Source organism: Acipenser ruthenus, chromosome 9 (assembly GCF_902713425.1).
Source record: "Acipenser ruthenus chromosome 9, fAciRut3.2 maternal haplotype, whole genome shotgun sequence".
In the NCBI taxonomy this organism is placed as follows: domain Eukaryota; kingdom Metazoa; phylum Chordata; class Actinopteri; order Acipenseriformes; family Acipenseridae; genus Acipenser; species Acipenser ruthenus.
This window is the reverse complement of record NC_081197.1, coordinates 46,646,021-46,672,223: the sequence shown is the minus strand read 5'-3', so window position 1 is coordinate 46,672,223 and position 26,203 is coordinate 46,646,021. Positions and strand designations below refer to the sequence as shown.

At 38.8% G+C, this 26,203-nt stretch overlaps 1 protein-coding gene across 3 annotated transcripts in view; it reads left to right on the top strand.

Annotated features, from left to right (window-relative positions):
- LOC117406208 (ralBP1-associated Eps domain-containing protein 2-like) overlaps positions 1-24,443 on the top strand; it is a 63,533-nt gene extending 39,090 nt beyond the window's left edge. For 2 of the 3 annotated variants that reach the window (XM_059030116.1, XM_059030115.1), the window contains exons 13-20: positions 1,376-1,424; positions 3,515-3,651; positions 4,864-4,922; positions 9,294-9,386; positions 13,624-13,716; positions 14,300-14,454; positions 16,102-16,207; positions 21,739-24,443. In XM_059030116.1, coding sequence (XP_058886099.1) covers positions 1,376-1,424; positions 3,515-3,651; positions 4,864-4,922; positions 9,294-9,386; positions 13,624-13,716; positions 14,300-14,454; positions 16,102-16,207; positions 21,739-21,807 — 761 coding nt within the window. In that variant the 3' untranslated portion in view covers positions 21,808-24,443. The remainder of the gene's footprint in view (positions 1-1,375; positions 1,425-3,514; positions 3,652-4,863; positions 4,923-9,293; positions 9,387-13,623; positions 13,717-14,299; positions 14,455-16,101; positions 16,208-21,738) is intronic. The other variant, XM_034010142.3, reaches the window with a different exon arrangement.
- The last annotated feature ends 1,760 nt before the right edge of the window (positions 24,444-26,203 follow it).

The window sequence follows — 26,203 nt, the reverse complement described above, 5'->3', positions numbered from 1 at the left end:
AAAAAAATACTCTCAGACTGGAAGTTAAACAGTACTAAGAAAAATAGACCAGAGAATAATGATGACAGTAAGTAAATAATTAACTTATTAACTTTAAACACTCAATCATAAATTGAGGTAACGCCATAAGAAAAGTTAAAAGTAACTTGATTTGATCAATAGTCATTCTTAGTCATGGAGACAAACTTATCAGCTAATGCCTTCATCAGTTTAACTGCATTACTGGACTTAAGGGTACATTTTATCCCTAGCTGATTCTAGTGAGTTATAGATTGATCAAATCAAGTTACTTTTAACTTTTAGTTTAGAAAAGAGGTAATTTGAATATTTTTTCTAAGTATATGCATAGGTAATGCAGTATGTTGGAAAAATGTACCGTACATATTGAGTATTTATTAAAAATAACAGTAATGTACAAAAGTATAACTTTTCTACATTGTATAATATAGCAACATACATATTTAGAAACCTACAATAGCATAATGTGTAAATACTGAGATACAAAATACGGTGGAGATAACAGTTTTTAAATAAATTACTAAATACAAAAACAAAATAATTAGCTTCAAATTACATTATCCATGTTTTGTTTTTTTTTCGTTTTGCATGCAATCACTCAAAGGCGCTTTTGTACTGGGTTTAGCTGTAGCTCTTGTTGCCATAGACCTCTGTAACCCAGGCTTAATCAGCCCAAGTGCCTTATAGTGCAATTTAATGAACGGGTGCTAAGGACCTGGTTTCTTATTTTGTGTTTATCAGTACACAGCTGTTCACTGCATGGTGCCTGCTCTTACTTACCAAAGACCCTTTGACTGATACAGCCTGGGTTACATATGCCTATAGCAGGCAACTAGAACTTTAAAGCTGCTTCTGAAATCAGGTAAAAGATTAAAAAATAAATTTCATATCCTCTGGCTTAGAAGAGTGAATCTCCCAGACCATATGGTTTAAGATTTTCAATTGGCAGTGTTGAACTTTATGATCCACCTCAGTCATAAGTTTTAGCCCATTTGGCTCATTTTCAGAACATCAAATATGACTTGCCATACACACAGCAGAAATATCACCTGCAATCAAATCATCTCTCAGACATTAACCGCAGCAAGCTGAAAGCAAAGTGTGCAACATACTGTGAAATAGGCATAGAGAAGATCAGAGCAAATCAGCGTGTCTTGTACAGTATCTCCAGGAATCATTTATTTCAGAGGCTGGCCACTGATCCCGTTAAAACACCTGCAAACATGCTGTTTGGTCCCAGACAGACATCTAGACAGACGTCTAGATCCAAAATGTTTGGAGGTTAAGTGGTTAGTCATGAAAGTGTTCCCTTAACTCCGTAAGGAAGCCTTAACTTCATGTCACTGTTTGTTTTCAGATCCTCCACAAGAGCTGGAGCACCAAGTAAAGTCAAGAACAAGACAGAGGTACCGTATTCTTTATGAGCTGTCAAGCAAAATGTACTGCAGCACATAGCGTCCAGGGTTATGATTGAGGTAGTGCACGTAAGGCAATACTTCAGCTCTATAACTGCTCTAGCCAACTGGCCTAGCTCTTTTGGACAGTGGATGAGATTCTGTAAGTACCCAGTCTCCGCCTGTGCATCGGGTTGCCTCGCCCTGTGAAGCTCCCTTCGGTGGCCAGGCCTTCTAGACTGTATACCCCAAAACATAAACTCATATTAAAACATATATACAGTAGTAAGGCCGGAGATACACAAGCATTTTGTTTCTTGGTAAATCAGATTGACAATAGCATTTTAAAGCTAAGTGTTTGTGGGATGTTAAAAAAAGATCATGTTGGGAGTTAGCAGCTATTTCAGAGTTAACCATTTCAACTACAGATGTAAAAATGAAAACCATTCCCAGGTACCAGATTTTGAAAATAATAATAATAATGTTTTCAAACCTGTTATTACTATTACTATAAAATGTTAACATGTGATGAATAAAACACAAATAAATGACCTAAACTGTGTTTCTCATTAACCCGTTATGCTGCTGTGTACTACTTACCCATATTCAATATAGAGATAAAAACACTTTTTTTTTTTTTTTTTGAACAATGAAAATAAAAACGCTGCTAAAAACACTAATAACAATAATAATCAGTAAACAGTAATTATCAAATAAAAATCAAACAACATCAAAACGTGTGCCATTATCGACTTGCTCTGTGCCATTTATTGAAATGTTCAATACAACAGAACCCGGGGTTGCCTTCGCAACCACTGCACATTTTTCTTGTGTCTTTTCTTTTGTTTTCGTTTTCGTAGCAGACCCTGTACCTTTGTTGCAGTCTCTGCTTCCCTTGTGTTGGAGGGATAGTCACAAATGTGTGTACACAGCTGCTTTGCGCAAGCATTGTGATGGATCTGGCTGCCGCATTGCCTGTACCCAGTGCTGTGTTTTGATAGTATTTCACCACAGCACTGCCTTTTCAAACCAAACAACTTCCCGTTTGCAGCTGGCTTACCTGTAAAGTAGCTGCATGCTCTTTTGTTTGTACAGTTTGTACTGTTCTTGGCTGCACATCCTCTTCATCATCATCGCTGAGTGATAAGTCAGCATCACTGTCACTGGTATCGAAATCCTCCGAACCACCTTCACTCCCGTTGCTCATTATAGAAAGAACACGTACATTGCCATGTTTAGCTTTCGCTAAAAACGATGTAAACTATAACTAAACAAGTAAAACTAATAATAAAACAAAAAATAATAATTTAAAACACTCTATATATATATATATATATATATATATATATATATATATATATATATATATATATATACACATACTTATAAAAGTTGAATGGCTTCCCTCAATATATCTATATATCTTCTAAACGCCCACAGGTAGATTGGAATCCCTACATGACACGCAATTGGATACAAATGTCACCTGACCCTCCCCCAACTTTCATTGCATATTCCACAGTACTAGCACTGCCTTAGAGAATGAAACCTGAAACGCTAAACTGAGAAACCAATCGTAGAATAGAATGGGAAACTTGACATACGCAGGTACAGCATGGTACTGTAAGTGGGTTTAATGTAGAATAACTGAGGAGCATATGAACTCTGTATTTTGCCAGAGAAGAAATCAGATATTGGAACATGATAGTTTCTTTTTCCTCCTAACTTGTATAAACAGTAGGCTGTGTCTGGTAAACTCTCTGCCCTTTCTTTATTTAAGCCTTTTTTGCTGCTTCAGCTGTGGTTTTAGTCTCTGAGTTTAAAATTCATAATGAATATAATATGAAGAAACACAAAAAAAACATGTTCATGCCAGCTTTAACTGTCACGCAACACTTCCTGCCTAGCTCATAAAAATATACTGCAAATTCCACTTGGATCTGGAGAGAGGATTACTTGAGGTTCCATTGCTTAAAGAAAATGTGCTATATACAGTATGGAATTGTTGTAAAAATACTCCAGAATGTGCATTGCTGGTTTTCTAATGCGTGTGAACTTGTGTGAATAGTGACTTCTATTCTAACGCTCTAATACCCAATCAGGTCATACTCCAGCACCTCAATAGACGATGCCATGAAGAAGGTTGAGGAGCCCCCTACGCCACCCCCCAGGCCACAGAAAACACACTCCCGAGCATCTTCTCTGGACCTCAACACAATCTTCCAGCAGAATAGTCAAGGTGGCTTAAAACAGCTCTTTCTTATAATGCAAAACTGGTGGGGAAAAAACACATTGTCACAATGATTACATACAGTGCTTCCTTGTTTTTTTCTGTTCTATAATTTGAGAGTTTGGTTTCATGCTTAGGCTGTGTGGAAAGTCAACTGTACTTGTCAACAGTACTGGCCTTCAGTAATTCACAGTTTTCAATATTTCACATTTCACAAATAACGAGGGAGCAGTGTACAGTACATGCACATTCAATCTCTAAAAAACAATCAATATCTCGGCCTATATCCTGTCAGTTTTGCTTTCCAGTAGGATAGTAGCTAAGCTGTCCATGACAAGCTGCTACTTCTCCAGGGACATACCTAACAGACTGGACAATTTGCATAAAAGGTATGTGTTGAAGTAGGGTTCTGAATGCAGTTTTTCAGTCGCTAACACAGCAGAGAACTATCAAAGGGCCCAAAATGCGAATTTTCTCTAAAAACAGAGGGCACATTTTATTTATTGATTCTATAATAAACTCAACAAATATTTAGAAAAGACTTGCAAAGAAACAAGACTCATATTTGGTGTGAGTACCAAATAATGCACCTCATTGGGATACATTCTATATTTTATGTTTCCCAGGCTACCCCAGTAACAAATTGCAGCTGTTTTTGCATCTTCATTGGATTCGGTTTAAATAGGGAATAAAAAAATAATCCGTTTTGGCCTAGTACACTCTTGACTTCCTCTTAATTCATAATAAGAACGTCCCCTTGTCCTTTATTACTTTATAGGCTTGTATTATTTGGCACAAATGAAAGTAACTCTCTATATAATATTGTTCATGATAAAGACTGTGTGAACAGAGAATAAGAACTATAGAAAAATCACTGTATTGTATAGACTAGAGAAAGTGCTTCCAATAGCATGGACAGGTCACAGCGTACGTGATTTTTTAAAAAGGCAGTGCTTTAGGACTTATCTTTCAACAGCATACGTGATTGTTTCTGAAAGCATGTCTGCAACAACAGTATGGGAAACTTTACATCATTATTGAAGCAACAGAATCACTCACAATTATTATAAACATCACAAAAAAATAAACAAATAAGGGAGAAGTTAAAAAAAAAACACACACACAGGAATGGTTTTTAATTTAGTTCCATTTGTGAAGCAAATACAGCGCATTGCTTGTGATGACTATGATCTCTAATGTCCTGTAAATCTTTTATTTTAGGGTTCAAGGGTGGTTGGCTGCCCCCACCAGCTCTCCCTCCAAGGCCTTTGGCAGCACAGGTATGAACACAGTGAATTTGAACCCACTTGGACTGACTCCCTGGGATACTCTTCAGGGGCATGCCTCATGTTTCCAAGTTGTAGCCAGTGAAAGCACAATGTGTGCAGAGGCTGAGATTATATATACAGTGCCTTGCGAAAGTATTCGGCCCCCTTGAACTTTGCGACCTTTTGCCACATTTCAGGCTTCAAACATAAAGATATGAAACTGTAATTTTTTGTGAAGAATCAACAACAAGTGGGACACAATCATGAAGTGGAACGAAATTTATTGGATATTTCAAACTTTTTTAACAAATAAAAAACTGAAAAATTGGGCGTGCAAAATTATTCAGCCCCCTTAAGTTAATACTTTGTAGCGCCACCTTTTGCTGCGATTACAGCTGTAAGTCGCTTGGGGTATGTCTCTATCAGTTTTGCACATCGAGAGACTGAAATTTTTGCCCATTCCTCCTTGCAAAACAGCTCGAGCTCAGTGAGGTTGGATGGAGAGCATTTGTGAACAGCAGTTTTCAGTTCTTTCCACAGATTCTCGATTGGATTCAGGTCTGGACTTTGACTTGGCCATTCTAACACCTGGATATGTTTATTTGTGAACCATTCCATTGTAGATTTTGCTTTATGTTTTGGGTCATTGTCTTGTTGGAAGACAAATCTCCGTCCCAGTCTCAGGTCTTTTGCAGACTCCATCAGGTTTTCTTCCAGAATGGTCCTGTATTTGGCTCCATCCATCTTCCCATCAATTTCAACCATCTTCCCTGTCCCTGCTGAAGAAAAGCAGGCCCAAACCATGATGCTGCCACCACCGTGTTTGACAGTGGGGATGGTGTGTTCAGGGTGATGAGCTGTGTTGCTTTTATGCCAAACATAACGTTTTGCATTGTTGCCAAAAAGTTCGATTTTGGTTTCATCTGACCAGAGCACCTTCTTCCACATGTTTGGTGTGTCTCCCAGGTGGCTTGTGGCAAACTGTAAACGACACTTTTTATGGATATCTTTAAGAAATGGCTTTCTTCTTGCCACTCTTCCATAAAGGCCAGATTTGTGCAGTATACGACTGATTGTTGTCCTATGGACAGAGTCTCCCACCTCAGCTGTAGATCTCTGCAGTTCATCCAGAGTGATCATGGGCCTCTTGGCTGCATCTCTGATCAGTCTTCTCCTTGTATGAGCTGAAAGTTTAGAGGGACGGCCAGGTCTTGGTAGATTTGCAGTGGTCTGATACTCCTTCCATTTCAATATTATCGCTTGCACAGTGCTCCTTGGGATGTTTAAAGCTTGGGAAATCTTTTTGTATCCAAATCCGGCTTTAAACTTCTCCACAACAGTATCTCGGACCTGCCTGGTGTGTTCCTTGTTCTTCATGATGCTCTCTGCGCTTTAAACGGACCTCTGAGACTATCACAGTGCAGGTGCATTTATACGGAGACTTGATTACACACAGGTGGATTCTATTTATCATCATTAGTCATTCAGGTCAACATTGGATCATTCAGAGATCCTCACTGAACTTCTGGAGAGAGTTTGCTGCACTGAAAGTAAAGGGGCTGAATAATTTTGCACGCCCAATTTTTCAGTTTTTTATTTGTTAAAAAAGTTTGAAATATCTAATAAATTTCGTTCCACTTCATGATTGTGTCCCACTTGTTGTTGATTCTTCACAAAAAATTACAGTTTCATATCTTTATGTTTGAAGCCTGAAATGTGGCAAAAGGTCGCAAAGTTCAAGGGGGCCGAATACTTTCGCAAGGCACTGTATCTGTAGTACTGAAATGCCAGTGTATCAATGAAGGTATCAGTTCCCACCAAGCAGTATTTATGGTGCTGATTCATTCAGAGCAAGAATCTGTTAGCTCTCATTACCATAACAGCTTCTCAGCAAATCTGAAATTATTTTTCACGGTTTTAAATTAGAGGGCCTTATCAAGTACTTTTCCGATCTCATTGAAACATACTTGCAATACTGTTCTTGTTCACTTCCATTGGTTTATTGGAGTATTGTTCTATATATCTTGTCAAACCAAAGTTTGTAAGATATCTCTCCTTTTAATTATCATCACGCATGACTGAAGTAGCAGTTACTTCTTTTTTATTTCAGACTAATGGCAAACCCAAGGCCTTTTGTGCTGATGGGTCTATTGTAATAAAGAGACTTTTGAGCTTTAAAACATCTTGGGCTTGCCAGTAGTCTAATATTGCTGACATCCCAAAATGATTATTTTTTTTTTTATGGAATTGCTTCTAACATCGAAAAGTACACTGATGCTGTCCGATACATTTTTTTTTTTTAAATAACAAACGTTAAAGTACATATTTTGTGGTTGTAATTATATAACAAAATGAATCTGGGGCGAATAAAAGTTAAGTACGTTCCCTCACAACAGTGCAGTCATATTTCAAATCAGGCAGGACTAACAGGAAAAAAGGAAGCCAATTAATCCTCACTTGCAGGCAATATGGGAGACTTAATTGGAGAATAAATCAGTGTGTACACTGCAGTTCTTAACTGGTTGGTTGGTTGATTTATTTATATATATATATATATATATATATATATATATATATATATATATATATATATATATATATATATACAGTGGTTTGCAGCAGTATTCACCCCCCTGCAAAGTTTTCACATTTTGTTGAATTACAAATAATGTGCAGAGTTTTTCAAACAAACTTTTTTTATTATTATTATTTAAAGCTGTAGTGGTTAAACTGAACACTGTTATATGAGGAGGAGGTTAAATGTCAGCAAAACTTGCAAAGAAAATGTACAAAATGAAATTTACTGGTTGCATAAGTATTCAGCCCCTTAAGTCAGTACTTGGTAGAAGCACCTTTTGCAGCAATTACTGCTATGAGTCTTTTTGGATAGGTCTCTACTAAATTTGCACAGTAGGATTTTTGCCCATTCTTCACTGGAAAATTGCTCCAGTTCTGATAAGTTTGTTGGGGATCGTCGATGGACTGCAATCTTCAAGTCTCGCCATAAATTTTCGATTGGATTCAAGTCAGGACTTTGACTGGACATTAATTCTCTTCTTGTTCAGTCACTCCAGTGTGGCTTTGGCTTTGTGCTTCTGGTCATTGTCCTGCTGAAATCTGAATTTCCTCCCCAGTTTCAGAGTCTTGGCTGACTCAGACAGGTTTATCCTCAAGGATTCGCCTGTACTTTGCACCATCCATTCTCCTCTCCATCCTGACAAGCTTCCCAGTCCCTGCTGAAGAGAAGCATCTCCATAACATGATGCTGCCACCACCATGCTTGACAGTTGGGATGGTGTTGACTGGGTGATGTGCAGTGTTGGGCTTGCGCCAGACGTAACACTTGTAATTTAGACCGAAAAGTTAAATTTTTGTCTCGTCTGACCACAAAACATTTTCCCACATGTCTGCAGTATCATCTACATGCTTTTTCACAAACTCCATACGTGCTTTAAGATGAGGCTTTTTGAGTAATGGCTTCTTTCTTGCCACCGTTCCATACAGGCCAGCTTTGTGTAGGGACTGGTTTATTGTACCCTTCTCCTGCTCTACCACTTTATCCCTGACATGTTTCGAAAGCTCCTTGGTCTTCATGGTTGTTTTGTTGGATCACTATGTGAGTTGCAGCTTGAAAGTTGAAATACCTGAGGGAAATTATCTACAAGTTAAACCACTTTGAGTACACACAGGCTGAAACCATTTCACTAATTTTGTGACCTTTCAAACAAATCATTTGCACCTCAGCTGATTCAGGGCTGCAGTAGCAAAGGGGTTGAATACTTATGCAACTGAGATTAATCTGTTTTTTCTGTAAATCTTATTTATTTATATTCTATATTCATTTTTTAACTTTATCAATGTGGAGTCGTTTGTGTAGATTCTACATGTAAAGTCGGGGGGGAGGGAGGGCTAGGTCGGCCAGGGTGTCCTGGGCTCACTGTGCACCAGCGACCCCTGTGGTCTGGCCGGGCACCTACGGGCTTGCCTGTAAGCTTCCCAGGGCTGCTTTGTCCTCTGACGCTGTAGCTCTGGGTGGCTGCATGGTGAGTCTGCAGTGTGTAAAGAAGCGGGCGGCTGACAACACGCGCTTCAGAGAACAGCATGTGTTCGTCTTCGCCCCTCCCAAGTCAGCGCAGGGGTGGTAGCGGTGAGCTGAGCTAAAACAATATATATATTATTATTATTGGTCACTACTAAATCGGTGAGAAAATAACAAAAAACTAATTGGCGACTACTAAATAAAAAAAGATTCTTTGACCACAGTGTACTGTCAGGATTTCACTGTAAACGTATACAAATTAATTCTCAATAATCAATAACAAATATCTACACTGTGTCAAATCATTCTTTGTAAACTGGTTCTTTGTTTGACTCTGTTTTCAGATCCCGCACTTTGTTTCCACCACAGAAACACCTTCACAGCAAAAGCCAGTCCGGAAACTCAACTTCGCAGATTTCAGCAAATTCAGTGAAGAGGTAAAAAGATGCCAGTGATAACAGACCTGGGTTTGTCCTGTTTGCACCGGTGCAAGGTTTGGCCTATTTTTTCTGCAAGGACAAACTATGTATGTTATAAAACTAGCACAAAAAAAAAAAAAGTTGTTTCTTACTAATTTTATAACATTTACAGTTTTATAATGTGTTTTCTCTTTTTTTTTGTCAAACAATTGAAGTTTTGCACTGGTTGCATACAGAACAAAACATGTTCCGGATGGCTTCCATCAAAGAGAAAGAAAGAGGTTTTTAGTGTTGCTGTAATTTTTTCCTAAAATGTATAAGGCAAAAAGCAAATGCTTGTATAGCTCATAGAGTGATTATGTATTTCCAATGTGCGATGAAAAGGTAACCTTCTTAAAAATGTAACGATTGTTCTAGAACGGGTCATGTACAACAATTCACAAAAGAATGAAGGTTGAGAGTGGTGTGTGGTGGGTGGGTCTGCAGCCAACTCATTCTAGCTGAGTATTTTAGCGCTGCTGTTGTCATCATAGGCTAAGTTGGTTCACTGTTGTGTTGATCCGTTTCTACCTTCTAATGGACTGCTAATCCACAAAGTGCTTTCCGAAGGGGTTCAGACAAATTCATGTGCAAAGAGGAAAAAGCAGGAATGCAAAACAACAAGACAGTAAATGGAAACCTACAAAGTATTCCTAATGAAAATAAAGAGTTTTATATTGGTCTCCAGCCATTGCTATGGCAACTTTTGATCTCCATGGAGATGCGATTCCTAGTTTTAAAAGCATTACTTGTGCTGTTTCTGAACCTATTTTTATCTATTAGAACAAATTACTGGCCTGTCATATTGACTATCATTTTGTCTTGAGGATTTGATTCTCTTACTTATATGTTTTTTATTCATGTTGGTATTCAGTCGACACAGATTCCGGATTGTAGCGGGTACAGTATCACATCATAAGGATTTGGTTGGGACCCAGAAATTATCACACATTGTATAGAATGCCGGTATGTAGAGGGGCTGGATTAGACTGTATCAAACAGAAGCAGTGATGTAACGATCCCACTTCTAAATAATGCCCCATGTACAGTGAGTTACAAACCATACGGGTGCAATGCCTGCTGTCAGCTGCTTATTGTGCTCCAAAGTGTTTATTTACCTGAACGAGCTTAACACAGTTTTACTTCATTTATTTGTGAAATATGATCAAGTTGTGGATTAGTTATTGATGAGAGATGTTATATCCTCTGGGTTGTTTAAGGCTATTAATAATTCATCGTTCACTTTTGGCTGTGGAATTGTATGATCTTTTCCTCTTGTAGAATGAATATGATATCCCCACAGAAGCCATTCGATGTTCTCATTAAATCATTGTACAACTCTGATTAGAGACATGAATCAGGGTCTGCTCCAGGACTGAATTAATTTGGGGTGTTTGCATTCACCCTTATAGATATTGCCTGTCTTCCCTTTATCATTATTGTGGAAACCTTATGCTATATGCAAACCTCACCTTGGTAGAGATACAGCAGGGGTTTTACAAATTAGTAGAAAACACCTACCATATCACTGTCAATATGGTATAGGTCCTCTATTTGTTTGACCATTGCTCAATGACAACTGCTGTTAGTTTGTGGAAGTTAGGGCTAGACTTTTCCTGAGTCTGTTCACCAGAATGGTCCATATTGCTTGTTTCCATTTGCACATATGCAACTACAATTTAGTGTGAAACTGATCCAGCTTTTTACAGGGGCAGCAGAGCGAAAGCCACACAATTGGAAGGCTGGTGAATTCATTTGACCTTTGTGTTTGCAGATTAATTTTTGTATCAACATGAGATTGCTTTTTACAGGCTGGTTACATGGAGCAGATGGAAACATGGCATGAATCGGTTTTGAGACTGACATTAGTGAAACATGAATATACAGTACATTCTTGAATACAAAACCACCTGCCAAACAAGCACCTAAGCTATGTTTCCTTATTTATAAAGTGCAGACTTGCAGACTTGAATGCTCTGATTAGTCAGCCAGGTCTCCCTAAATATTAAGCTTCATTCAACCTGTGATAAATCTTTGCTTCTTCTCATTTTCTAGACAGCTAACAGCTGTAGGTCTTACAGACTGAACATTCATCATTTCACCTAACCTTTTTTTTTCCTAAAAGGTTCCAAGAAACCTTTTTATTTGGAGCTATCAGCAGTTATTTTTACTGTTTTTTTAAGACCCCACACACGTTACAGTGGTTTGGGGCCCTTTGAGTTTACCAGTTTTACCTTTGTTCTGGACCTAAGGGAAATGCCATTAAGTTTGCATTTATATTGTGTTTATTTCAGTTACTGGTATGTTTATGGATAATTACTCACAAAGTCTAATTTGCAGTGAGACTCTAGAGAAATGTTGTATAACATTACATAATCCCAGGAAAGAATCTAACATTAAGTTTGTTAAGGGTATCAGTGGCTGTACTTATATTGTTATGGGTCCAGAGAAAGAATGAAAACACCATCACACCAAAATGTTCAGTTTAAGAAGCGGAATTGAATGTGTGGCTGTGAAACATGGAATAAATTGATATAAAGGTATGAAGCTTATTTACAGTACGCATTTTTTTTTACTTAACTAAGTTTGAACACATTACCCATCTGGTTTTCATCCATTAATACGCTTGTAAATGTTTAGTGAGGTATAATAACATCATAGCAAAGCGCAGTAAAGCTATAGTACAATCACGGTGATGGTTTAGTTGAGCCCAGGCAAGCATGGTAAGTCAGTTAGAATCCGAATTACAAATCACTTCCCTGTTGTAGCATGTAAGTGTTCGGAAGACGTCTAATTTAGCTGAGATGGGCTTCTTGTGCAGCCTGATCAAAACTGTGTAGTTACCATTTTAAAAACATTATAAATGACAGAACCGTGAGGTCAACATTCCTGAGTGGTGAGAGAACACACACTAACAAATTAATACTTTGCTAAATACAAAATGAAAAACATTTTTGTGTTGCACAGTACTGTAAAAATGCCTATTCAGTAAGTTTTTTTTTTTTTTTTTAAAGCTATCTAACCACTTTTCACGTACCTAATTAATAAAGACCACAGTCTAGACAACCTCTTCTCATGGTTCATCAAACCAGCGCTGTACTTTAATTAAGTAGGGGGTTGTTACTCTATGTTCAGGCACTGCAGACTGACTGATACACAGTCTTGTTTGTCAACAGGCCAATGGAAAATTATTCTTGGGTTGTATTATTATGTCTTTGCCACCAGATGGCACTGCTAGGAGCAAAAGCTGCTAGCAACCTGGAGGGCAAGAACCAGCAGCAAAATGCTGTTTCAGCAACAGGCAACACTGTATACACAGCACTGATAAATAATGAAAGTTTCATTATCCCAGAGAGCTAATGGCTTAGGTAGATCTTCATTAAAGCTTAAACATTTCATCACAAATATTTTAATTCATTGAATCAAGGAAGTTGAACAAGGTATCATAAGAGACCTGTCTGTGTGGATCAGGAACAGTGTGCTTTAGAACAAATAGAGTATACTCCATGTAATGTAGTTATTCTACGAATAACCAACGATCGTCAGGAGTGCAAGTATTCTGTTTATACTGTATAACAAAAGGTAAGGAGAAAATATGTTTAACTTGAACTAAACCGCTACATTCATGGATTGTCTTTCTTTATATCAGGCTCATCACTGGTATCTCCGTGCCCCATTCTTGGGCAACGTGACACCTCAGGATTACACAGTTAGTACCTTGTGCACCACTGAAACCCAGGACCTATGCAGATGTTACCACAGCAATTTCACCGCCATATGTCCCTAATCAGCTGGAGTGTAGACCAGCCCTCACTGCATGACAGGCTGGCTCGCTTTCCAATTCTAAACATTGTGTCCATAATGAAAAAGTGAAAAACATAACTTGTCTGTAAAAGCATCTGTAAAAACATGACAGTTGGACTGATAAGGGATGTGCTCAGGGAAAGCTGAATTTTGAGTTTCATAAAGACAGACTGGTGATTTACTCGAGCAAAATTAAATCGCATTTAATTTTGTCACATACATAAACAACAGCAAAAAAAGACATCCGGAATAAACCAGAGAAATGGATCATAACTTCTGTTTAGGCAAGGAGGGAGAAGGGTGCTGAGTGGGAGGAGGGGACCTCAAAGGATTTATCTTGTTTTTATTGCCCATCATGCGTGCCTTGCTTGTCATTTTCAGTTTATAAATTGCTGTCTGATTTGCTTTGCAGGAAGAAAACGCTGCGAAGAATGAAGCTCAGGGTCAGCTGGGCATGGCTGCTGGAAACTCAGAAGAAAGCAGCCCACTTAAAAAAGTAAGACCTGTAAGTTAAATAAATCTGCACTGTAACAGTGCGCTCTAAGGAGGAGATGTACTGTTGTCTCCAGGCTTCTCTCTGCACTAGCTTCTGACATCACCAGGTATTAGAACCAGAATGACAACCTGTCAGTCAGACCTACAATCAACGTGACTCTAAAATGCAGCCCGGGAAAAAAGTGTTTGTTATTTGTACTTTTGCAGATCTCTCAGGGCGAGTGCTTACATGGCGCTTTTCACACTACACTTTAAAGTACCACTGTATCACATTTTAAACATCCAGGGAGTGCAGAACTGTCACAGATTGACTGCACCATAGCTATTAGTACAGATCAGAGAAGATGAAGTCTGTACTGTACATTGAATTCACTGTGACCCAGGCTTTGGTAGATATTGGGTTTGGGGGGGGGGGGGGGGGGGTCATTCTTTGGTTAATTCAAGCTCGATCTATGTAAAACAATGTAAGCAAACACACACAAGGTTTAAAGCTTTACATGGTTTGCTGAGGAGAACTGATTATGGTCTATCAGCCGATACAAAATGGACAACATACTGTACAGTAAACCATTTTTTTTCTTTTTTCCTTTTAGGATATATTGCTGGCTCAGCCTCCACTGAAACCAATCCGCAGGAAATACCGTCCGGAGAGTCAGAACCTGGACAGCCAGGATCCCACCCTGCCCCTGCCACCTCCCTCCTCCTCCTCCTCTGCTCCCGGGACCAAACCACATCCTCCTCTCCAAAAGTAATAACCTGGGGAGGGGTGAGGTGGGGCTGCAGGGTTACGACTCTTCTAGGGGCTGTAAATATGAACACTTTGGGATAGGGATCATTTATAAGCGGTTTTATGTGTATATATGAGTTTTGTAATAATATATGCAGTGCTCCCTTGATCTTTCACAATTCAATAATTCATGAATTTGGTTAATTCACTGTTAGGCCATGTTGACAGTAAGATGTCCTAAATGTTATGGTATAAGGGCCCTTCATTCACTGGTTTCAATATTTCCCTGTCTCTTATGTGTAGTGAAATAAAGAGGGAGCATGGTATAGTAACATTCTTATAACCTGTTCCAGCAAAACATTTCAGAAGTGCACTGTATTATTTCTAACCATACTCGATAATCGGTAAAAGCATAATTAATAACATGTTTATAGATTGTATATAAGCCCTTAGAATGGATCCCTGAACCAAACTGGGGTCAGTATTGTTACTTAAGAGTTAAGGATAGGAGGTGAATTCACCAGTCATTTCTAGAAGAATCACTGACATGTGCTAAAGAGTGCATAACAATCTAACCAAATAGTATAATTCCTTACTTTCCAATAACAATAACTTGATAGAATAATACATAACAATTCTGGAACTTTACTCAGTAATAACAATAGAATGGGGGTAATGCATTACAAATAAATGAAAGTAATGTAGTGTGCATGTTGGCACTCAAGCCTGAAGTCCTGGAATTGTTAACGGAGTATTTGCAATTCCTCCACTCTGCCTTCAGGTCATTCTGCCTCAACACTTCCCTGGTGGGGGCCCTCTGAAAGCAAGTGGATCAAAGAGATGCCATTGTGTGTCTTTGATCCAGTTTTCAAAGTATTTTTTATTGATACATGGATATGGATTACTGGAAATGTACAGTGAAGAGGAGCCTGTTTGCCCTTTAGCCCTGGTATTATATAAACACATTTTTTTAATCTCGCACATTCCTGTAGATACCCTTACAAGGCATAGTAAGAGTCAAAGCACTAACTGTGAACTGCTGTATAAATTTGAACTCTTCTGTTAAAAGTAAAGGCACTTACATTTTTTTTTTAATTTAATAGCCACCATTTGTTTGTTTAGGCATTTTCTCCCAATTTAGAATAGCCATATTATTTTTAGGCTCCGCTCACTGATGCCACCCCTACACTGACTCAGGAGCAGCGAAGACGAATACACGCTGTCCTCTGAAGCATGTGCTGTCAGCCGACCGCTTCTTTTCACACTGCAGACCCACCATGCAGCCACCTCAGAGCTACCGTGTCGGAGGACAACGCAGCTCTGGGCAGCTTACAGGCAAGCCTGCAGGCGCCTGGCCAGACTACAGGGGTCGCTGGTGCGCGGTGAGCTGAGGACACCCTGGCCACTCATATATAGCTGCAACTCATTCATTCAGTCATTACTTCTCTTTTTCAAAAAAAGATTCTGTTAATCAAAATGCAGAAATATTGGCTATTCTGTCAAAAAAATGTAAATATGTTGCAATGTATAAAGATATGAGGCTATTATGTGAGAAAGTGCCCATCAATAAAACCGTGGCTGATGGTTACTGATGTTTAAATCAGCTACAGCATCTCGTGTTGTCTGCTAACAAACAGTCATCTCTTGTCTTTCTACACTGCTTTGCAGGCAGTCATCCAGGCAGAAGAGGGCCATTCAGACTGCCATCCGCAAGAATAAAGAAGCCAACGCAGTCCTGGCCAGACTGAACAGCGAACTCCAGCAGCAGCACAAGGTGAGAAAGGCCTTGTCTATCACAAAATACAGCTTGACTATTTAGAAGTATTTAAAGCATCCTGATGAGCAGGATACAGAAGCGGACGTATCTGTTGGTACGTAGGGACATTTAGGGTTAGAAAATAGCAGTGGGCCAGGCAGAAGCGAGTCTAAGGTTACAGAACAACCCTGGCTTAGTATTATTTAAATTAGTGCAGCCAACAATTGGAGCCATGAGACCTTGCAATTCCAACCCTGAGGCATTCTGGGGGATGTAGTCCTGCTACCCATTTTAACACCCTACTCTGCCACAATATATATATATATATATATATATATATATATATATATATATATATATATCTCCAAATCTTTCTTAATTTCTGCCATTTATTTCCATTACAAGAACCTGAACTCCCAGAAGCTCCTCTTCAGCTTGCCTTCCATGTAACCATTCATTAATTTTCTTAAGACTGAAATCTTGTTTTCAGCGTCGACAATTTTTAAATGAGAAGTTTAGCATTAAAATATCTGCAAAGGACGATCCATACATTTCCTTGACAGCCTTATTTGCTTAATGCTTCTAATAATCATTTAACACAGTACACTAAGCCTCAGGAAGCAAATTAATGTATTGCAGTGAATTGCTTGCACTATGGAAGTGTTGTTTAACCTCTCCCAGTTACAGAATTGTCTGTAGGAAGAGGCAATTATGAGGAAAGGTTTTTGAAACAGGTGTGGCATTGCCTAAGAAATGAAAAAAAACACCTAATTTTTCTGCTTCTTTAAATTGACCTGGTGTAACCTCAACTGCCTTACTGTAGAGCAGCTGTGTTTGTGTCGGTGAGTGTTTGAAAAGCAGGATCAGAGAGTGGAGAAATACGAGTAGGATGAGTCTCTGTGACATTCACCAACACCTGTAGAGGGCAGAGAATGTACAATGAGGAACAGCAATGCTACAATAGTGGTGTCAATAAGTATTGAGGCCTTGTGGTTTAGGAGACTCAAATAGTAATTTAGCTGTCTGAATTCACTGTTTCTTGTTAATTATTAAATAGTAAACTCACAAAAAATATCAATGCTTTAAAAAATATATATACATTAAGAATAATACTTGATCTGATCAGTTTCAACTCATCAGCTCTTGAAAAATCTTCTTTCAGAAACTTCTTCATTTTGATCCATCAGTGTTTTATTGGTTTCAGAACTGAAGATGGATTTTGAGCTGATAGCCTTGATGTTTTCACTCCAGTGTTAAAAGATTTTATCAAAAACAACATTTATTGCCTGCTGGAGAATAACAGAATTAAGGACCACTGTATATTAGCTGTGTCTTGCAGTATGCACGTGTGTTTGTGAGTGTCAGTTTGTAAATCTATTAAAGTTGCCAACTGTTGCTGTTTCCCACGGGGCTGACCATGATTATATTGATGCTTCCTCAGGTCCCCAGTGAATTGATAATGGTTCTGAAATGTGCATTAACTGCTACAGTTGATCCCCCAGCTCTTACACATTAAGCATGAGCGGTGGTGTGCGTTTCATACTCAGAACAGAAAGGCACATTGAGGGCAATAAATAAACCTGCCATATGTCCTTCATTTATTCTCTGTGTCTGGTAAATGTCAGTTACTTATAACACACACACACAAGCATGCATATCGTCCACACACAGGCATACGTACACATTCATTCAATTACTCCTTCAGAATGAAACAATTTTAACACTTTATCTGCTGGGGTGAAATTAAGTGACTTACAACAAATAAAAAACTGAACTTTTAGAGTTTGTTTCAAGCCAAGGGATCAATAATATAGCAAATATTAAGGTACCTAAATCTGCAGAGCACAGTCAGTCAATATTGTATTCAGATTCAGCAAGTCTCTATTTCCTGCCTTGGCAATTAAACAAAAGCAAATTACCTGTATTCACTAGGTATCGTTATAAGTCAGAGAGGTTTCAGTTAGTTATCTTTACTTTTGTTCGTTTCATTTTTGTATAACCTGTGTGTTCCATTAAAGGCAAATCTGACTTACATAAAGCTTTTCATAAAATAACTTTGGCATTTACAACTGTGCCACTGTTTAAAATAGAAGTGCTGGGCAACTGTGATCTTGTGTAGTGTGTATGTCAGGGAGGGCTTGCAGCTCTTTGAGCAGTCATTTACAATACTGAGAAAGTCCATCTCTTTGTCGGAAATACTTCTAATTTGTAGCATTCAAAAGCTTTTAGTATCACAGTGTATGTGTAATGTACATACACTTGCTACGGAATGTATGAGTCGTGAAGGACAGGACATTTACATGGCACAGGGGTTTCTCATTTTTTGTGGTCTAGTACTAAATGCACACAGCAAAGTTTAAGAGCCTGTACCACCTAATAAACAAGCAAACAAGATTGTTATTGCAAAGCAGGGTTGTCAACCTCACCATTTTGTTTTTACTGACATATAGACTTACAGTGGCCTTTGTTTACTGACACTATTTTTTTTTTACTGCCATCATTTAAAAAAAAATCAGAAACATAAAATAGGCTACTTTTAGTACTTACATTTCTTTAGGTCTTATTTACTTCTTATGGTCGTACATGGACACATTTGCAGACTGGATCATTTGCTTCGTTGGTCTGAAGCTGGTGCTGTTTTTAACAGCAGTCTTGATAGTCAGAATTCGATCCAGAATGTCTGTAGACAGTTCTGTTTTTACAAGGTTCATCTGGGGAAAAAAACCTCTGCAGTACTGTGTGGCAGTATTCATCAGCCGCCAAATCCTGTCTAAGATCTGTCAAGTCAGTCACTTGGTACTGCATACATTCCATTTCTAGGCTAGCATGCATATTTCCAAGAACAATCTGTGGGAAAAGAATTGCAAGCTGGATGATGTCTCTGACGCTTTGGCTACCTGGTTGAAAAACGTGTATTAATTCCAGCACAGTATTGTTAATTGGCATTCTTCTTTTGATACTTTTCAGTGTCATCACGCAAGGTGTAGGTATATGTCATTCGAGCTGATTGGGAAAGCCACGAAGCAATACACCATATACCATCCTTTATTTAGATCCAAATCACTGACATTTTTTGTTATTTACGGGTTTACAGACAGTGTTACTTTTTTTTACTGACTGTCCGTAAATTTACAGACAGTTGGCAACCTTGTTGCAAAGTTACAATTATCAACAACATTACCACCTGGAATATAATAACACCTACCCAAAAGTCCCCCTTCCCCATATATAATTGTTGTGGACACTACCAGGATAGGCAGCAACCACATTCAGGATTTTCATTTGAGAGTCACACACCATTTGTGCATTGAGGGAGTGAAAGGGCTTCCTGATCCAGAATATGCTCCCTTTCACTTGGTGGTGACAGTGCTATGTGAGTACAATCAATAGCACCCATCGCATTGGGGAAGCCAGCCACCTGGTAGAAGCCCACTTTCAAGTCCTGTAAACCTGTCCTCTGTGTGGGAAATCTCATTTAATTTCCTGTGAGGTTCAGCAGGGCATGCAGTACCTGCTGGAAACACCTTGAAAAGGTGGGTTGGAAAAGCCCTGCAACTAAACCCACAGTAGTTTGAAAAGAGCCAGAGGCTAAACAGTGTAATAAACACAGAAGCTTCACTAGACCAGACACAGCTTTACTCCTGGCAGTTGATGGCTCGGGATCAGCTTGTAGCTGATCATACAAAGCAATATAATCTCTGTGCTCAATCGATACCTTCTCACCTCCTCCTCCTCACTGTGGCCTAGGCTCCCTTCTCCTCCTAGACCTCCTTATTGTTATGCACCTGTCTTTATTGTAATGCACTTCTTATTGTAATGCACCGTTCTCTGGTATCCCAAAAGCTTACAGCTCATTCATAACACTGCCGCTAGAATTCTGAATAAAACCAGAAAAAGTGAACATATTACTCTGTTTTGGCCTCTTTGCACTGGCTCCCTGTTAAGTGTAGAATTGATTTTAAGATTTTGCTTTTACCGTCTAAGACCCTGAATGGATTAGCACCCAGTTACAGAAATTATTGAACCTGTTTACTAACCACACTCTTAGATCATAGTATGATCTATTGTTTTTAAGGCTAAATTAAAAATATTTTTATAAAATAGATTTTCTGTCGAATACCCCTTTCACACACAAATGCCACTACTGAGCCGGCTCAGAGGTGTTTCAATTTTTTTTTTTAAATACCCATTCACACAGCACGAAATTACGCAATCTATGCTGGTATAGACTATCATAACCCTTTCACACAGCCAAAGCGGTCATGTGAGTACAACTTCCAAACCTGTCAGTCAACAGATCGTTTTCATGGCAATGGAAACCAAACAAAATCACAAAACAAAATGCAAAACAAAACAAAAGAAGTAAATTTGGCTGCATTGTGTTTGCTTTTAATTTGCAATTATATTATACAATGTAACAACATGTTAAGTGTCAAATTGCAGGAGCTTCAGGCACAATGTAGGCTGCATATTTTATTGCAAAGAAGGCAATACAACATATTTAAAAGAAAGAGTGTCCAGCTCTTCAGGTGAAAGCAGAGAGTGAAAATACGGTGGATGCTGGTATTTGCTATGTATAAAGGATGCTCGTGTGAACGCTCAGCTTGGGTAATGGAACGCCAACACGGTGATGTATTTTGGATCCAAACACTCCCAAGATTTTTGGATAGTGAGTGGAAAAAACATATCCACATGTGAAGAGAAACATTAGCCTGAGCTGGATGCATCATTTAAGTACATTATCATAAAATGTACCTATTCATTCTGATTACCATAGTGTGAAGAACTAAATTTAGCATGTGACAATTATTAATGAATGCTATTTTCAAAATAGTAAATTGGGCACTAAATAAAAATGTGTGCAATTTTTTTGTGCGTCTTAATAAATGAGACCCTTAGAGTAATTGTATGGACCCCCCCCCCACCAAACCCACCCCCCAAACACCCTTAGCCTATGTTTAGATGGACCAAAAACACAATAACACATTCTGCTGCATCTAATGTAGAGTATTTGGTCAGCTGAAGTTGTAACCAAAAAGTAGCATGTTAGGAACAATATACCGAACTGCAGGTCAGCAGAGTAACTCCTGAGGCTTTTAAAAGGACCCATACTGCATTCACACCTTACCAATGCTAGAGGAAACATCAGACCTTGAATTTGTTTGTTAATATCCTGCAGAATTATTTTTGCATAGTCCAGCAGTACACCAGAGCAGGGTAATTTGAGAGATCTTATATACTGGGAAAAAAATGGAAGGTGTGTTTGCATTTTGCATCGTGCATATCTTATGAAAATGCCTAATTGCAGGTCAGAAGGCTAAGCCCTGCCTTGGTTGTGTTTTGTAAGAAACAATAAACAAATCTTAATATAATACAGATGGTGCCTCTGACCATGCAGAGCCTTGTGCTGCTCCCCTCCCCCCCCATCATTGGGGTGTTCTTGAGATTGGCAGGTGTTACTTGAAAAAGATGTCCATGGAACAGTAATAAAGCATTCTTTCTCAATAGATTTTGTATGTCCTGCACTAATTGTCTCTTGTCTGTTTTAGGAAGCACACCTGGATAGAATCGCTTTGGAAACCCAGTTGGATCAGCTTCGCCCTGTCTCATACTTATGACCTTCACATTCCCTTCTTCTGAGCGGAAAGCCTTCAAGCAAAAAAGAATCCAGTCTTTTGAAATAGTGAAGAAAGGACTTGTGTTGTACTGTACATACAGTACAATATGTGCACAGCTCTAACAAAAGCAACAAGGGACATCTAAATGTTTTGTTTTTCCTATTGAAAAGTTATACTTTATGAGAGCCAGGGTAGTCCTGTGCACAACTAGTGACAGGGCGGAATTTGTTCTGTGTACAACCTTTTTTTGTATTTATTGTCATAGCTGGATAACCCCCTATGAGATTTAAGACATAGCGCTGATATAGATATGACAGCGCTTTGGAGAATTTAATAACGTCTCTCTTGACAGTAACATGGCTTTAGCTGTGCTACAATAGCTTGGGGATATCTGAGCATTCCCCTGTCTGGATGGCAGCACAGAAAACTGTATCTTTACACTAGAACTGTTGTCACCTTGGACATCAAAAGAAAGAAACAAGAAAGCAACCAGCATCCAGTATGTTCACATTCTATTGATTGTGTGAATGTAGATTTACATTAGTAATACACTGGCATGGCATTATACAATACATACGGGATACACCTCAATAGAAGCCTCAGAATACAGTTGACTAATGTTAGATCTGAAAGAGCATAGAAGGCTGGTTTAGGGAACACAGGAATAGAAAACCCATAGTCTTTTATGGACAGGAAATTACGGACAAACAGGAACTGAAGGATATTAGTTCTTTCCCCAATACATATAATGGGTACAGTTAAGGAAGCCATCAGCTTGATACTAGAGACCCCTGGATCTCTTAACAGTCTCCTACTACTGCTGGCCCCGCTTTAGTCTTTCCCAACCTATGCTACTACTGAACACTGCCAGCTACACAGCCTGACTGACTGCAGTACTACCATTCCAAAGCATGTTGGCATGACAGTTCATCTTTTGCCAGTGGTGAGAGTAATGTTCTGCATGTCATTGGCACACATTCGATCACAAACTGTAACATGACATAGTGGTGAAAATATAAACAAGTTCAAGTTTTTTTTTTTTTGTTTGCACTGTTGGGCTAGATTTACTAAGCTTTTCCCCAGTGTAAGGTTTTCACCCCCATGCCCAATTTGGAAGTGCTACATGTTGTACTGAGTAGATCAGATTTCTACTTTTCGAACAATCAGCTCAAGCAACTTGTGCATGTTGTGTTCCTATTTCCAAGGTTGTTATTTTATCTGCACACCACCAGCAAGCAGGCAGCGAATATGTATACACTGTGGTTAATGGCAACATGACTGTCCTGCAATTTCCTTATATGTATTTCCTTACTTGCCAAGCTTGAATACAAAAATAGTGCAAACAGAGTACAACAGCAAAAGCTGCCCATGTAGGTTATGGGCCTGATTCACAATATTCAAATGCAGTGTTCTGTGATGATGTACAGTGTACCCTGTTTCTAAATATGTAAGGGGAGGGGGGTTAATATATAAGTTGACAAATGAAAGCAGTAATCCTGGCCGTTCCTGCTTCTTACATTCTGTTAAATGCCTCTCTCCCTGTCAAAGCTGATAGTCCATCTCCCCAATGCAACCCTTACAGATACAGTACCTGACTGATTATTTCCCCTTTAGTCCTGATTTTGTATTTGTATTTTATTCTCTAAGCAGAAAGTGAAAATCCATGAGTGATGTGACCAAATGTATGGCCCCAGGGCCTGAAGGGGATATTTTTCTGTTGTTTCACATTCTAGTCATATGAGCTGTTTAAATACTGCAGCTCTATCGCCCATGTGTGGGCCATGCCTAATGACTTCCCCACCCTGGATCACAATGCAGCGTGGTTTCTGAATCACACACCCCAGCAGTAGCAGTAGGAAAGATCTGATTCCACAGCCACGTTTATTGTTTACACTTAAGACTAACTGGTTTATATCCAGCACAAAGTTTAGATGGAAATTGTATTCTTTATACCAATCACAAAGGGGCCAATATTCAGAATACCTAACCTGTGAACCGTTGCAGCTGCAGTAAACAGCATACATACAAACACAGTGCACTTGCAGTGTGCATTTCATAACATAAAAAGCTTTCATTTGGTGATTACATGTGCCATTTCAGAACACATCTATGCTAACTACATCCTAGGGTTAATTCTTAGCACAGGCCATGAGAAGAAGACAGCTTGATCAGATGAACAAGGGGAGGACTCCTGTTCCCCTGTGGTAATTAGGTGGGAGACGACTAGGTATTGCCTTGTTTGCGCAGTGAACTTGGCAGAAGAATGCACTAATTATGGGATTAGTCATTGCATCATTTGTAATACTTCACAAAAACAGATACCGAACACTTAAGGAATGTCATGTGACTGGATCCGAAACAGAAGCCAACAAAAGCTTGTTGAAAAATATTTTTTTCTATGCAAAATTGCGGTGCTGGTACTTAATTGTTATTCCCTTTCCTTTTTTTTGATACATGTGTGTACATTTGTACTTTGGTATATGTAAATGATATCTAGCTTACAGAGAATGGTTATTTTAATGTGAATTTTAATGGGTGTGGTTTGCATTGTCTGTGAAGAGACACAGGCCATACTGCTTTTAAGAATGTAAATCAAAGTGAAGTCTAATAAAGCTGACATCTTCTCAACTAAGTAACCCCAGTCTAAAAGCTGCACTGAAACTGTTGCTAGCCTATTTCTTAGTGACACATTAGCAAGCAAATAGATCAGTCCAGAATTTCAAATTGAATGTAGGCAACCCAGTCATTCTTGCTTGGCATCATCAACCAGACAGCTTTGCTGGAATGCAGAGCTAGCGACAGGTAACGCTAATGGCCCTGTTTTCCAATGCATGAAGCTATTTTTAGCACCCCAGCACCAAATTTGCAACCCTGGGTATTTGCTTGCCTGCAAGCCTGCCACCAATTTGTGAAGAATCCAAAGTACAGCCATGTGCTTTGTGGCACTTCTTTGACATTTAACTTGCAGTATGTGAATGAAACAGCTGGCACAAACCAAGTGGTAACATTAACAAGCAAAATAGGATGCTGAGCTGGACTGAGCTTTTTCAAGTGCATGTCGCACCTTGTATATACTGTAAGAAAAGGAAAGCTCACAACTAAAGAAAAAGATAATGTGCAAGTTAGCTCAATGCTTACTGACATCCTTTAGTGGGACTAGTCATTTATTCAAGGTCATACTTCAAGCATGTAGAGACACTGACACACAACTGTGAACCAAAGTATTCAGTATTAAACAGCAGATTTCAGAATTTATAGCTGAGCACAAATCGTTGGATATCCAGAAAACATCATACACGTAGATCACGTGACCAGCAGCACAGGTACCAGGATGCAGCAGGGTTTTTTTGTGTTGCTATATAGTACATTAGTTTACTACATATGAATTTTAAATATGATAATGATTTCAATATAATGATCTGAACAATTATAGTGTCAGATTTTCTATCTTGCTAATTAATCAGTGAAGGGTGGAGTGAAAACTTGTTACCTAATTTGTGCCTGAAAATGTATTTTGAAGTTCAGAAATGTATTTGTATTTATTCAAATATTAAAATCAGTATACTGACATCCATAAATCATCCCAGCAACAATTCCATATCAACCAGTACCTCACCTTATTCCATATCAACCAGTACCTCACCTTATTCCATATCAACCAGTACCTGCCACATTTCAGATAACTAATCCTTGAGGAAGTGTGGGGTCAGTGTGTGGTCAGTGCAGAGACAGTGCAGATGACTGATGATGCTCTGTCAAAGGAAAAGGGGGGCTCAGCACAAAAGCTTGAAGACCACTAGATTCAGTAGTTGTGTCACGTGTAGCTATTCAAAAACACAAAACGAACAACCTCACACTATCAGCAGTTGCCTGGCCCTAGAAGATTAAAAAACATGCTTACTGTTACAAAAGGTTTTATATACAATAACACTGACAGAAAGTGATTGTACCTGCTGCAATGTTCTCCACTATTATTGGAAATATTTATATTACCTTCTAAGCAGGGTAGTGTTTTATTGATTTATTTATTCCAGAACAAATAATGATTCGCAATTATGATAATGAGGGTCTCAATGAGCGCATCGTCTATTTAGCGGCCGCACTTGCAGACCAGAGGGGATAGAGGTAGGAGTACAGAGAGCAGTAGGCACTGTATGACATGAGCACAAACTTACAAAGCAAAAAAGACATGTCAGAGTCCTGGTGCACGGAAAAGAAAAGTTTTCTGGGAAGGAGCTGAGAGTTCTTACAGATGAGGTCACTCAGCATGAAATAGAGTTGTTTGGAAAAGCCTCAGCCAACATCAGTTATGCTAGTATTCTTAGGAAATGATATGCATTGGCCTGCCCTTTTCAATGTGACATCCAGAATTTTGCCTAGCACCCTAGAAAGGTAG